The sequence below is a fragment of the Arachis ipaensis genome, chromosome B05 (assembly GCF_000816755.2).
Source record: "Arachis ipaensis cultivar K30076 chromosome B05, Araip1.1, whole genome shotgun sequence".
Lineage (NCBI taxonomy): Eukaryota > Viridiplantae > Streptophyta > Magnoliopsida > Fabales > Fabaceae > Arachis > Arachis ipaensis.
In genome coordinates, this window is record NC_029789.2 from 36,631,807 (window position 1) to 36,646,606 (window position 14,800).

At 39.9% G+C, this 14,800-nt stretch overlaps 1 protein-coding gene and 1 long non-coding RNA gene across 2 annotated transcripts; one reads left to right on the forward strand and one right to left on the reverse strand.

The window, feature by feature from the left end:
* On the forward strand, positions 5,216-5,669 carry LOC110271921. Its single transcript, XR_002362781.1, has 2 exons — positions 5,216-5,289; positions 5,414-5,669. It is a non-coding gene; the product is annotated as an uncharacterized LOC110271921 (long non-coding RNA).
* LOC107641833 lies at positions 5,989-7,297 on the reverse strand. The gene is made up of 3 exons (XM_016345269.2): positions 6,945-7,297; positions 6,262-6,863; positions 5,989-6,183 (listed from the first exon to the last, which is right to left on the reverse strand). Exons 2-3 carry the CDS (start codon positions 6,781-6,783, stop codon positions 6,007-6,009), a joined length of 699 nt encoding a protein of 232 aa, XP_016200755.1. The 5' UTR covers positions 6,784-6,863; positions 6,945-7,297; the 3' UTR covers positions 5,989-6,006.

The window sequence follows — 14,800 nt, forward strand, 5'->3', positions numbered from 1 at the left end:
CCTCCGGGATCCCAAACTAGGCGCAGAAAGCCTTCAAGCAGGTTAAAGCAAGTGACAAGGCCCCAAGAGTGTTGATTTCTAGACTGAATTCCGGGGTCCCAAACCTTGCTTTTGCACCCGTCTTCTTGTTGATTATTAGTGTTCCAACCAGGTGGAAGGCAATCTAAATTCTCACTAAAGCGGCCAAACAACTTCCTAGACACATTCAGTTGAGCTTTACACCAACCTTTGCATTTAAACTTTGAGCTTTCCACCATATTGAATCTTGCATGACGACTCCTACCACTAACCATCTCCCTCTTACTCTTAAAGCCACAAAGAGCTCTAAGCTGACCATCTGTTTCAAGCAAAACATATTCAAGTGAGCTAATTAAGCTTAGAGATGAGAGATTTACCCACTTGAATGAAGGGATGGATGGTGATGGCTTTGGGAAAGAGGTCTCCAGCAACCTTGGCAAGGTGATTTCCAGCTCCATTCCCTTGGGCTCTTCTTTGAAAACTTCCACCTCTTTGCAAGCTTCTTCAATTTCAACATCTTCCTCTTGGTAGATTTCTTCCAATTCAGTCTCTTCTTCATTACTTACCAAGGGCATAGGAGGTTGTGCTTCTTCTTCTTGAATCTCCATCTCAAGTCCAATGGGAGAGGATTCAATTGTAGATAAGAATTCATTAATGATTGAATCCATCTCTTGATCATCCCCTTCAAAGTCTTCAACCATGATATGATTTGGAGGTTGTACACCCTCCTCAACATCAATTTCAAACTCCTTGGAAGGGGGCTTTATGACTTGAGTTTCCCATGGAGGTTCCACATCTCCCAAGTCTTCAACTACTTCTTCCTCTTCAACGATCACGACTTCTTCCAATTGTTCCAATACAAAGTCGTGCTGCTCACTGTCCACCGGAGTTTCTAGTGTCTCCTTCATGCTACGTTCTTCAGTAGATTCTCCACATGAAACCGTGGGGTTCCTTGAGTGTTCAGATGTTGGGAAGCTAATTGATTTACTACCTCAGTTAAGGCAGTCACTAATTCCAGTACATTCCTTTTCATCTTCGCTTGCCCTTGAAGAAGACCACGAAGGATGTCATCCATTGGAGATTGGGGTGGATATGAGGGTTCATTATTTTGGAGAAAGGGTTCATAATAGGAAGGTGGTTCTTCTTGATAAGGATATGGAGATGGTGAATATCGAGGTGGTGGTTCTGGGTGTGGTTCATATGGTGGTTAGTGTGGTGGATACAGGTTAGGGTCATATGGTGGTGTTTGGTGGTAAGGGGCTTGTGAGTATAGTGGTTCAAAGTTGTGTTGAGGAGATGGTTCATAAGCATATGGCGGGGCTTGTTGGTAACTACAAGGGGGTCTACCATAGTCATCATTTTGGTATGCATCACAGAATGGTTGTTGGTTATAGTGCATTGGAGGGGGTTGTTGCCAAGAGGGTTAATCAAATCCTTGTGGCTCCTTCCATCTTTGATTCTTCCAACCTTGATGCCTATTTTCATTATAGTTTCCATTCCTTACAACAACATTGGAACCAAACTTAAAGCGATGGGGGTGAGAACTCATAATAGCAAATAAAAATTAAAAACGAAAATAAAAATAAATTTAAATTAAAAGGTTATTTAAATTTTTTAATTTGAAAATTAAATTTTGAATTTTGATTTTTGAATTTTAAATTCTGAATTTTGAATTTTGAAAAAGTCAATATAAGATAAAGATTTGAAAAAGATTTAAATTTTGAAAAGGTTTGATTTTTAAAATTTTAAATTTTAAATTTTGAAATTTGAATTTTGAATTTTGGAATTTAATTGAAAATTGAAATTTGAATTTGAAATAAGATAAGATAAGATTTTGAAAAAGATATGATTTTTGAAAAAAAGATTTCAATTTTGAAATATAAAACTAAGATAAGATAAGACAAAAAAATTTTAAAATAAAAATCTGAAAATTTTTTTTATAACTAAATAAAAACTAATAACCTCTTAATTTACGAAAAAGCAAAAATAAAAACAAATCAAAAAGCAAATATTTACAATAACCAATAATAAGGCACACGTTTGCAATTCCCCGGCAACGGCGCCATTTTGAAAGAGCGAAACTCTCGCGCGATCTAGAATTTTCACAATAAATTCGCGTTGTAAGTATAGCTTCTAGACCGACAAGAATTCCTTTCTTACAAAAATTTGGTTGTCACAAGTAACAAAACCCAATAAAATTTATAACCGAAGTATTTAAACCTCGGGTCGTCTTCTCAAGGAATTGCAGGGAGGTATGATTTATTATTGGCTATGAAAAAGGTAGAATTTTGGGTTTTTAAAATAAGGAGCACGTAATTTAAATGACAAGAAAAATAAATTGATAATTAATAAAATCTCTTGGCAAGGTATGAGAGTTAGAATTCCTATCCCAGTTATCCTTATCAGATGTGATGAGAATTGCTCGTTGCTCCCACTTAGTCAACCTCCAACTGTGAAGGTGAGTGGATAGATCAATATGAATCCTCAAGTCCTAGTCAATTCCCAAAGAAAGACTAGAGTTAGTGGAATTCAAGTCAATTAGCAACTTCCAATTATCAGTCAACAAAAGAGTTTGATAACTCAAGAGCCTCTAATTACTCAACCAAAGCGAAAAGGAGAAAAATCCAAATTATTTATATCATAAATAAAAGAAACAAATCATAGATCTGAAAATACCTCAAATTATATTAAATAGAAAATCAATCTAAACATAAAGAGTACATAAACTAAATCGAGAAAATAAATAAAAGGAACATTAAACCTGGAACATAGAAGAAATTGTAAGTTGAAATAATAAGAAATCCTAAATCCTTTAAGAGAAATCCTAATCCTAAATCCTAAGAGAGAGGAGAGAGCCTCTCTCTCTCTAAAACTACATCTAAATTATGAAAAGTGAATTATGAATGTCACATATTATGAATGGATGGACTCTCCCACTTTATAGCCTCTAATCTGTGTCTTCTGGGTCGAAAACTGGGTCAGAAACAACCCAGAAATTGCTGGGGACGAAATCTGCCACGCTGATTTTTGTCACTGCGATGCGTCCACGTGGAGCACGCGTTCGCGTTGCCTAGCTGTATAGCCACTATGGCAAATTATATATCAAATCGAATCCCCGGACGTTAGCTTTACAACATAACTGAAACCGCGTCATTTGGACTTCTGTAGCTCAAGTTATGATCGTTTTAGTGCGAGAGGGTCAGGCTGACAGCTTTGCAGTTCCTTCAACTTCTTGTATTTCTTCCACTTTTGCATTTTCCTTTCCATCCTCTAAGTCATTCCTGCCCTGTAATCTCTGAAAATACTTAACACACATATCACGGCATCGAATGGTAATAAGAGAGGATTAATATTAGCAATTATAAGGCCAAAGAAGCATGGTTTCAATCATAGCGCAAAATCAGGAAAGAAAATGTAAAACATGCGATTAGTATGAATAAGTGGGCAAAGACTTGATAAAAACTACTCAATTGATCACAAGATAAACTATGAAATAGTGGTTTATCAAGTGTGTTGGCACAGCATCTATGTCGATCCTGGTAAATGGCTCACCATCTAAACCGTTTAAGATGGAGAGGGGTTTGAGACAAGGGGATCCATTATCTCCGTTTTTGTTTGTTCTAGTGGTTGATGTTCTGCATAGGATGGTAGGGAAGGCAGTTAGGAATAGATGTATTATGCCGCTGCTAGTTGGTAAGGACAATATAGAGCTATCACACCTCCAGTTCGCGGATGACACTATATTGTTCTGTCCACCAGAAAAAGAGACCATCAGAAATTATGCCAGGCTGCTAAGGTGCTTTGAGGTGATGTCGGGGTTAACCATTAACTTTGATAAATCAAGTTTAATCCCAATCAACTGTGAACAGCAGTGGACATATGACATGTGCAACTTGTTGGGATGCAAGGAGGCCTGCCTCCCAGTCAAATATCTTGGCATTCCCTTAGGAGCAAACCCAAGACTAGTAAGGACCTGAAAACCGATAATTGACAAGGTAGAGGAGAAGCTCAGCCTGTGGAAAGCAAAGGTTCTCAATAAAGCGGGTAAGCTGGTCCTTATTAAATCTGTATTAAATAGCTTGCCGGTGTACTACTTGAGTCTGTACAAGATGCCAAAGGTAGTGGCAGATAAGTTGATATCACTACAGAGAAGATTCCTATGGAGCAAGGAGGAAGGCAGGAATGGTCTGGCACTAGTTAAGTGGGAGGTGGTTCAAGCCCCCAAAAAATTGGGTGGATTGGGGATAGGCGATGCCGTGGTTAGAAACACCGCACTACTATTCAAGTGGTAGTGGCGATTTTCGAAAGAAGAATGTCCATTATGGAAGGAGGTTGTGTGCTCTTGCTATGAGTTGAACCCCCGTGTGATGTTATCAGCTCAAACATTACCTACTAGAGGGGGTCCATAGAAGGATATCTGTCATCTGCAGTTCAGGAATAATGCTGTAAAAGATAAGATGATTGCGGGGTTGTCTATGACGGTGGGTGACGGAAGGAGGACTCGATTCTGGGAAGATCTATGGTTACAAAGTGGTCCGTTAAAGATGAGTTTTCCGAGACTTTTCTCCATTTCAAACCAAAAAGGATCAGTCATAGGGGATTGTGGGTTTTGGGATGGGCTAAAGTGGATCTGGATTTCCAGTGGAGGCGAGATTTATACCAATGGGAGTTGGATCTGGTGGTTCAATTTCATGAGACTTTACGAGAGTAAATACCCATAGTAGTCCCTGAGATTCACGCAATTACTCATAGTAATCCCTAAGATTTCGAATTCCCTATTGTAGTCCTCCAGATAGAGCTCCGAGCACTCAAACTAGTCCCTGGCCATATTTCAGGTGATGACTCATCACCGGAACACTGACGTGGCCTAAGATTGCCACGCTGGACTGCTGCCAACGGCTAGCTGAGCTGGCTAAGTTCCAATTTTTACCCAGATTGGTCCCTCGTAGTATAATTAACCCTAAATCCCCAAATTCTTATACACCTCCCCTCTTCGTCTTGTTCACCTCTTCTTCTTCCTCTTCCATACACTTGTTCCTGTTCATGCACTCTCATCCGGAGCTGCTACTGATGTCGATGATTGGTGGAGGTAGCACTGGAGGTGGAAGCTCTGTTCGTTCCCCATCTAGCTGGAATCGGAGTAGAAAGCAAACGAAGAGCAGAAGATCGGCACCGCCAGAATGGTGCGGCTGTGGTTGTAGGCCAGTTCTCAGATGGTCTGGCACAGATTCGAATCCGAACAAACCGTTCTATGGCTGCCCCAATTATAATGTAGGTTAGAGTAATCACTTTTGTTGCTGTTATTCTCCTCCCCTGACTGTTCTTGTGTTGTTATGCCTCCCCTGACTGTTCTTGTGCTGTTCCTCTCCAAACTTTGATCCTTTATTGGTTGCAGACAAGTGGGAAGAGATGGTGCGGGCTTTTTGTGTGGGCAGATTCTGTGAATGAGGAACAGGTTGAAAAGTCAGAATCGTGTGGTGATGAAGTGAAGATCAACGTTGATTGGAGGCTTCGAAGGTTGGAGGAGGATGTCCAGATGCAAAAAGTGATGACCCAGTTGTTAGTGTTAGGTGTGTGTGTATTGACAGTGTTGTTGGTGATCCTGTATTGTAAATGATGAATGAATTGGTGGTTTTGGGTTCCTTGTTATCAACATTTGTAAAAATCTGCTTCTTGATGGAATGAAAAGTGTTTTTGTTAATTTAAATTCCATTGTGTATGAAAAAAATAAAGAAACTGCTTCTTGAATGGTAAAGCACATAGCATAGCATATTAACATAAATTCCATTGTCTATCAAGAAACAATAAAAGTTGACTGTAAAAGGCAGCCTAGAAACCATGTTGCTGCTATCAGTAGTTTCATCAAAGGCAAGGCCAAGGCATACCAAAAAGGCCTTTGCATCACAGTTTACCCTCTAGTCATTATACGATGGAAAATACTAATAACAAAACACAAAACAGAAACTCCTAAGTACATATATCTAGTATTCAATTCTTCTTTCTTGGAGGCCTAAATCCTGGCGTTGGGATGAACTGCATCAAGTTGGCAAACTTTGAAGATGTTGCTGAAAATGCACCCTGCAAGGGATTCACTGTTGGTGCGGTTGGCTGATTAGAGGATCGTCTTCGTGGTGACAGCTTGGAAGGTCTTTTTGGTGCAGGATCCTATAGGAGAAATAAGTAGCATTAACTACTATTTATGCATGGAAATAACAACATACTCAAATGTAAAATTTTAGTTACCTTTTCAGAATCCTCTTGCTCAGAAGCAGAAGGCTGAGTTAATTCGATCTCCTGGGGATTGCTTCCCAAATCTGCTTGGCCAGACACGTCTTGGGGCTGATGAACCGGCTTCTCAGGCACAGTATGAACTTCATCATTTTTCTTCTTCTCAGATGCCTTGGCGGCAGCGGCAGCGGCTGCTGCTGCAGCAGCAGCAGTAGCAGCATCAGCATCTTTTTTCTTTTTGCAGCCTCTCTTTGTATGCCCCTTATCACCACAGTAACTGCATGTAAATGCACCCAGCTGTCTCTTTAAGTGTACACCATCTGCAGTGTTGCCTGAGAGTTTTGGGTCAACTTTAGGCTTCTTAGTTCCAGAAGCACTATTCTCGTCCGCATCCATCCTCCGCTTCATCTTTAGTTTTCCAGGTTTTGTCTTGATTTTAGGGGCATGTGGCCTGTTACAGTCCTCTGCTTTTTCCCACAGTGGTTGACCCGGAATTGGATTAATGTGGTGGTTATAAGTTTCCTTGTATGAGTCCATGGTCAGCCATCTGTGACAGAAGTCTTCTGGCTATTTGTTCACACGAGACAGGGTAGCACAAGCGTGCACACACGGGATACCTGCAGGTGCCAAACAGTGAGAGGAACCATGATAATAGTTATGGCTGAGGAAAGTAAAATGCATAAACACAATTAACTTACCCGTTAGCATCCAAAATTGGCATGTGCACAGTCTCTTTCCTATGTCCACAACATGGTTGGTTGGATGTCCGTGCACCTCAAATTTTTCGTATCCGTTATCCCCAGTCCAAATAGGCTTCCAATGTTTGGATTCTTTCCTCACCTTTTCCAGCCTGCTCTTTATAACAGGTGTGAGCTTCCCAGTGTGATTCTGCAGCTTCACCTTGTTTTTCGCTATGGTTCGCATAACAAACATCCTTACCTCCTCCAGCAATGTTATGATGGGTTTGGCTCGTGCATCCTTGATCTTAGCATTGAACACTTCGCAGGCGTTGTTACAGATGCTATCCAATTTCGGCTTATGGCTAAATAAGCTTCTGGTCCAAGCATCCATTGGCCACTTCTCTAAGTATGCCCAGGCATCCTCATTTAACCGTTTGATCTTCTCCATTCCATCCCTGAATTCTTGGTATGTTGTTGCCCTTGCACATTCCCACAAAAGTCCCCTTAGCTGTAAGTCCTTCCAGTTCTTGTTGAAATTTTTCCATAAATGCCAGACGCAGAAACGATGATGCACATCAGGCATCACCGCCTTCACTGCTGATATCAGTCCCTGCCAGATTCAGTAAATGTTAGACACATAATCGTCCCTAACATTATAATTGTTACACATAATAGTCCCTAACATTTAATTAACATCCCCATAATAGTCCCTATAATTGATGGTCGTGACCCATAAAGGTCCCTAACGTTTAATAGAACAGCTCGATTAATGACAAAACCAGTAATTACAAGTTCTCTATAAGATGCACTACAAGCATAATGAAAGCACAATTCTTCAAGCAAGCATAACAGCACACCTAATAAGTAACCATGAAGATCCAATCATCTCACAGTCTATGCAGATAAGCAAAACAGCAAAATTCTTAATAAAATAAATAACCATCATACTCTATCCCTTCATGAACACAACCCACAAACCCAAGGTCAACCTCAGCGTCGCTCACCTCCTCAACCAAACCATCGTCTTCATGTAATATCTTCTCCTTCCCTTTACCTAGTGGACTAATATTTCTCTTACCCACCGTAGCATGTATCATGTTTCTCCTAATCCTACTCCCAGTTTTAGGATCATTCCCTGTAGCCTCAGATTCAGAGGAACTACCCTCATCCGGACCTGGCTTGAACATGCTATCCTCTTCACTATCAGAGGAATCAGAAGATACATCAAATGGAACTTCATTGTTAAACACTTTGCTAGTAAATCCTCTAGCAGCAGACCGTGTGCAGGGTCTCCTGGAAATACTTGGTCTCTTGGATAGTTTCTGCTTCTTGCTCCTATCTGATTTGGTGTTCTGACTGGATTTCGTGGGCTGGCTGATTTTGGTGGGCTTGGTGAGCTGGGTGGGCTTCGTGAGCTTGGTGGGCTTGGTGGGCTTGGTGACTTTTGGGGAGTTGTTCTTCTTCACAGGTTTGGTTGTCTTGGAAGGATTGGCAGTTTTGGAGTGTGATGGTTGTGATTGCCGTGGAGATGTTCTGTTTTTTTTTTTTGGACTGGATTTGCAAGAAGTGTTGGGTACAACCTTAGGGATAGGAGGAGCAACTATGATTGCATGAGTCTCTGTAACTGGGGGACTCACATCGGTATCTTTACCTGCATTACATCCCTCTCCACCATGATCATCCAAGTACACAACTGTGTTATCTCCCTCTAACACCTCCGGCACTGACACTGTATGCTCGAAATATATATCAATCAATCCCTCATTTGTCCTAGCACAATTCACCATCTCTCTTATCTCTTTGTCACTGTTTACATTTCTCAACCCCTTCTCCAAACATTTTCCAGGAACATGCCACCAGCACTGTTTAATGACATTGTACCCAAGCTCCCTATGGTAGTTCCTTATGTAGAACACATCCAGAGTATCAGTGTCTAAATCACCTAAACAGGCCTTATTATCCGAAGAATATATCATAATTCCTTCTGCATTTTTTTTGAAGTCACCCCCATGATGAAACATGATGTCCAACTTCTCCTCCATCTGCAAGAAATTTAAAATTTTTACAATACATAGGGAGAATTTGAAAGCCTATTCATGCATTAAAAAGGAAAAATAATCACCACAAGAAAACTTTTTTTTTCAAACCTCCATACTAATCCCTGTTTCTTCCCTGTTTCATTGGTATTATAGCAACCCCACAAACCCCAACCAACATTCAAACCCTAGACACTACAATGACACCAAAACTCCAGAACCTCAACAACACTGACCAATGCTATCATCAAACAACACTGTATTCAAAATGCAAACTTAAAAAAAAAAGGTTACCTTGAGTCCGATCACAACGTCAGAACCTCGTCTTTGTGGTGAACGAAGGGAAGGGAAGAGCAACAACAACTTCTGATAAGATAACTTCTTCTCTCAAATTTTTGTTAACCCAGCACATACAACCCTACGGCTACGCCATTGTTGGGGAGATGAAGAAGAACTCAGAAGGTGGAAGAAGAAGAGACGAAGTGTTTATGTTGGTGGAGAAAACTGTTTTTCATATTAAGTAACAACTATACGGCGTCGTTTTTGGCTTTCAAGGGCGCCAAACCCAAAATGACGTCATTTTGGACATGTCCCACGTGGCAATCTTAGGACACGTCAGCGTTCCGGTGATGAGTCATCACCTGAAATATGGCCAGGGACTAGTTTGAGTGCTCGGAGCTCTATCTGAAGGACTACAATAGGGAATTCGAAATCTTAGGGATTACTATGAGTAATTGCGTGAATCTCAGGGACTACTATGGGTATTTACTCGACTTTACGACCTGTAAAGCTAGCACATGATAAGCCAGATAGAATTTATTGGAAATTTGACAAGGTATGTACTCAACTAACTCTTTTGTGCAGGTAGTACAGTCAGAATCTCTCTCGGAGGACATAACTAGCTACAGCTTCACAAGAACCTTATGGAATGGTTTAGTGCCGCCACAAGTGGAGTTATTTATCTGGTTTACTCTGATAAGAAGAGTGAATACTAAAGAAAGACTGGCTAGATTGGGTATTATGAGTCAAGGTGATAACATGTGCGGATTGTGTAATACAGAAGTTGAACATATTCATCATTTGTTCCTGGGTTGTGAGTTTACTTGGCAAGTGTGGTGTCTATGGCTATCTGAATTTCAGAGATCGTGGTCTTTTCCGGGCTCCCTAAAAGAACACTATGAGAGTTGGACAGGTGCTGCCAACAGGAAGATAGAGCGTAACAGGTGGCTTATGTGCTTCTTCTCGGTTATTTGGAACATTTGGCTAGAGAGAAACAGACGGATTTTCAATAACAAGGAAGGGAGTGCAGAGGAGGTGTTTCAGCAATCTTTAAACAACGTTAGAAAATGGAGTAGTCTAGATCCTTTTTGTTGTTGATGGCTATGCCGGAGATGACATAAAGGAAGCTTTTTATCTACTTATTTATGTTGTAGGATTGGTTTGATTGTCGCTCCACATTATTGTGTTGAGCTCTTTTGTTAAAAAAAACTCATAGTAAAGTCCAGAAATGTGATTTTTGCATAAAAACTAATAACAATATAATAAAAAGTAACTAAAACATGCTAAAAACTACCTAAAAACAATGCCAAAAAGCGTATAAATTATCCGCTCATCAATGGTTCTTATCATGATTATGCCACTCAAACACCATTATTCCATGCACCATACTCTCAACATAGTCCTCAAACACCATCATTCCAACCACCATGCTCCCAATCCACATCCTATTTCCATCAATCACCTCCACACAATCCCAATCCATATCCTCCATATGCACACACTTATAAACATTATGAACAAGCACCCATGGAACCACTACCACTTCAACATCACTACCCTCACAATCCTTCTTTTTCTTCCAACCAAGCCTCTATGGATGATACGCTTGATATTATTCTTCAAGGACAAAGAGAGCTTCAAAATTCAATCCAAGCTCTTATATCTCGTATGGATACACCTCCTACCTCCAATACTCAACCCTCAAGCTCTAGAGCATTTCCTTTTTAACCACATAATGATCTCTCCATCCCACCACCACCCTCCATGAAAGAACATTTGTATCCATCAATCCAGGAGCAACATGATCCCAATTACGCGATTGACATGGAATAAGAGAGAAGAGATCGTCTTAGGGACTTAATGGATCGGATTCATGCATCTATACTTTAAGAGAAGCAAGAGGAGGCCCAAAAAGTGGAGGTAGTAGAGGCCCTTGAAGATGAAGGAATAGTTGAAGGATTAGGGGAGGTTGAACAAGAGGGAAGTTCCATCATTGAAGACAACTCTACACCAAGTGACAATAAGAATCTTGTTGAAGCTTCTTCCATCGGATGTGAAACCAATGTTGAGGAGGAATGTATACACCCTCCAACACATAATTTGATTAATGAGAAAGAGTTGGAAGAAGTTAGCAAACAAGAGGAAATTGAAGAAAGTTGTCAAAAGATGGAAGTCATCAAGGAGGAACCAAAGAAAGTGGAGCCTACAATGTCAAGACCATTGGATATCTTCCTTGCTAAGTTACCATCCAAATTACAAGTTGAATGGGTAATCATCTCATCCTTTAATTTCCTTGTCCCATATGAATATGCATTGTTAGAAACGGATGGTCAACTTAGAGCTATGTGTGGGTTAGAAAGTAGAAAAAAGTTGGGTGTTGATTGGCAACAAGAATCAAGGTGCATAGTGGAAGGAAGCTCAAATTTTAGGATTCATGGTTGGAGTGAAGCTCAATTCAAGGGATTTAGGATGAGGATTAGGAGTTCTAAAGAGAATTCAATAAGTTTGTCACCCCGGAATATACATAGACAGTCATCAACTTTGGGGCCTTGTCATTTGCTTAAGCTTCCTTAAAGGCCTTGTGTGCCTCATTTGGGATCTCAGAGGACATTGGAAATGCAAGTATTGGTGGGGATTCAAGGAAGAGTTCAAGCATAAGCCACCATAGCAAAGCCCCCACCAAATGTCCAACTTAAGGACTTTAAATAAAAGTGCTAGGTGGGAAACACCTGGTGCACGAAATCGTGATTGTTCATTCCTTGGTAACGGTGCCAAAAACTTAATACGCACGTTTATAATCTTAGTTCTTTTTCACAACTTCGCACAACTAAACAGCAAGTGCACTGGGTCGTCCAAGTAATAAACCTTACGTGAGTAAGGGTCGATCCCACGGAGATTGTCGGCTTGAAGCAAGCTATGGTCATCTTGCAAATCTCAGTCAGGCGGATTCAAATGGTTATGGTGAATTGATAGTTAAAATATAATTAAAATATAAAATGGGATAGAGATACTTATGCAATTCATTAGTGAGAATTTCAGATAAGTGTATGGAGATGCTTTTGTTCCTTCTGAACCTCTGCTTTCCTACTGTCTTCATCCAATCATTCATACTCCTTTCCATGGCAAGTTGTATGTTGGGCATCACCGTCGTCAATGGCTACATCCCGTCCTCTCAGTGAAAATGGTCCAACTGCGCTGTCACCACACGACTAATCATCTGTCGATTCTCGATCATGCTGGAATAGGATCCAATGATCCTTTTGCGTCTGTCACTACGCCCAGCACTCGCGAGTTTGAAGCTCGTCACATCCATCCCTTCCCAGATCCTACTCGGAATACCGCAGACAAGGTTTAGACTTTCCGGATCTCAAGAATGGCCGCCAATAATTCTAGCCTATACTACGAAGACTCTGATCGTAAATCAGGAGGCTAAGAGATATGCATTCAAGTTTGCTTTCATGTAGAACGGAAGTGTTTGTCAGGCACGCGTTCATAAGTGAAAATGGTGATGAGCATCACATAATCATCACATTCATCATGTTCTTGTGTGTGAATGAATATCTTAGAGAAGAAATAGGCTTGAGTTGAATAGAAAAACAATAGTACTTTGCATTAATTCATGAGTAACACCAGAGCTCCACACCTTAATCTATGGTGTGTAGAAACTCTACCGTTGAAAGTACACAAGAACAAGGTCTAGGCATGGCCAAATGGCCAGCCTCCCCAAATGGCATATGAATTCAAAAATAGGGAAAAAGACTGATCCCTGATCAAGGATGATCAAAAGATGTAAAATAAATCACTAAAAGTAGTTTTTATACTAAACTAGTAGCTAGGGTTACATAAGATAAGTAAATGATGTAGAAATCCACTTTCGGGCCCACTTGGTATGTGCTTGGACTGAGCATTGAGCTTTCATGTGTAGAGACTCTTTTTGGAGTTAAACGCTAGGTTATAGCCTGTTTCTGGCGTTTAACTCTTATTTGCAACCTGTTTCTGGCATTTAACTCCAGAATAGGGCAGGAAGTAGGCGTTTGAACGCCAGTTTGCATCGTCAAAATTCGATCAAAGTATGGACTATTATATATTGCTGAAAAGCCCTGGATGTCTACTTTCCAACGCAATTGATAGCGCGCCAATTGGATTTTTGTAACTTCATAAAATCCTCTTCGAGTGCAGGGAGGTCAGAATCCAACAACATCTGCAGTCCTTCTTCAGCCTTTGAATCAGATTTTTGCTCAAGTCCCTCAATTTCAGCCAAAAATTACCTGAAATCATAGAAAAATACAAAAACTCCTAGTAAAGTCCAGAAATGTAATTTTTATTTAAAAACTAATAAAATTATATTAAAAACTAACTAAATCATACTAAAAACTATGTAAAAACAATGCCAAAAAGCGTATAAATTATCCGCTCATCACAACACCAAACTTAAATTGTTGCTTGTCCCCAAGCAACTGAAAATCAAATAAGATAAAAAGAAGAGAATATACTATAAATCCCAAAATATCAATGAAACTTAGCTCCAATCAGATGAGCAGGACTAGTAGCTTTTTACCTCTGAACAATTTTGGCATCTCACTTTATCATTTGAAGTTCAGAATGATTGGCATCTATAGAAACTCAGAATTCAGATAGTGTTATTGATTCTCCTAGTTTAGTATGTTGATTCTTGAACATAGCTACTTTATGAGCCTTGGCTGTGGCCCTGAGCACTTTATTTTCCAGTATTACCACCGGATACATAAATGCCACAGACACATAATTGGGTGAACCTTTTCAGATTGTGACTCAGCTTTGCTAAAGTCCCCAATTAGAGGTGTCCAGGGTTCTTAAGCACACTCTGTTTTTGCTTCGGACCTCGACTTTAACCGCTCAGTCTCAAGCTTTTCACTTGACACCTTCACGCCACAAGCACATGGTTAGGGACAGTTTGGTTTAGCCGCTTAGGCCAGGATTTTATTCCTTTGAGCCCTCCTATCCACTGATGCTCAAAGCCTTGGATCCCTTTTACCCTTGCCTTTTGGTTTTAAGGGCTATTGGCTTTTTCTGCTTGCTTTTTTTTTCTTTCTTTTTTTTTTTGCCTTCTCTTTTTTTTTTTGCAAGCTTTTCTCTATTCACTGCTTTTTCTTGCTTCAAGAATCATTTTTATGATTTTTCAGATCATCAAATAACATTTCTCCCTTTTCATCATTCTTTCAAGAGCCAACAATTTTAACATTCATAAACAACAAATTCAAAAGACATATGCACTGTTCAATCATTCATTCAGAAAATAAAAAGTATTGTCACCACATCAAAATAATTAAACTAGTTTCAAGGATGAATTCGAAATCATGTACCTCTTGTTCTTTTGTGATTAAAAGAATTTTTCATTTAAGAAAGGTGATGGATTCATAGGACATTCATAGCTTTAAGACATGGACACTTAGACACTAGTGATCATGTAATAAGACACAAACATAAATAGACATAAAGCATAGTAGACGAAAAACAGAGAAAATAAATAGACAATGAGATTAAGGAACGGGTCCACCTTAGTGAGGGTGGTGTCTTCTT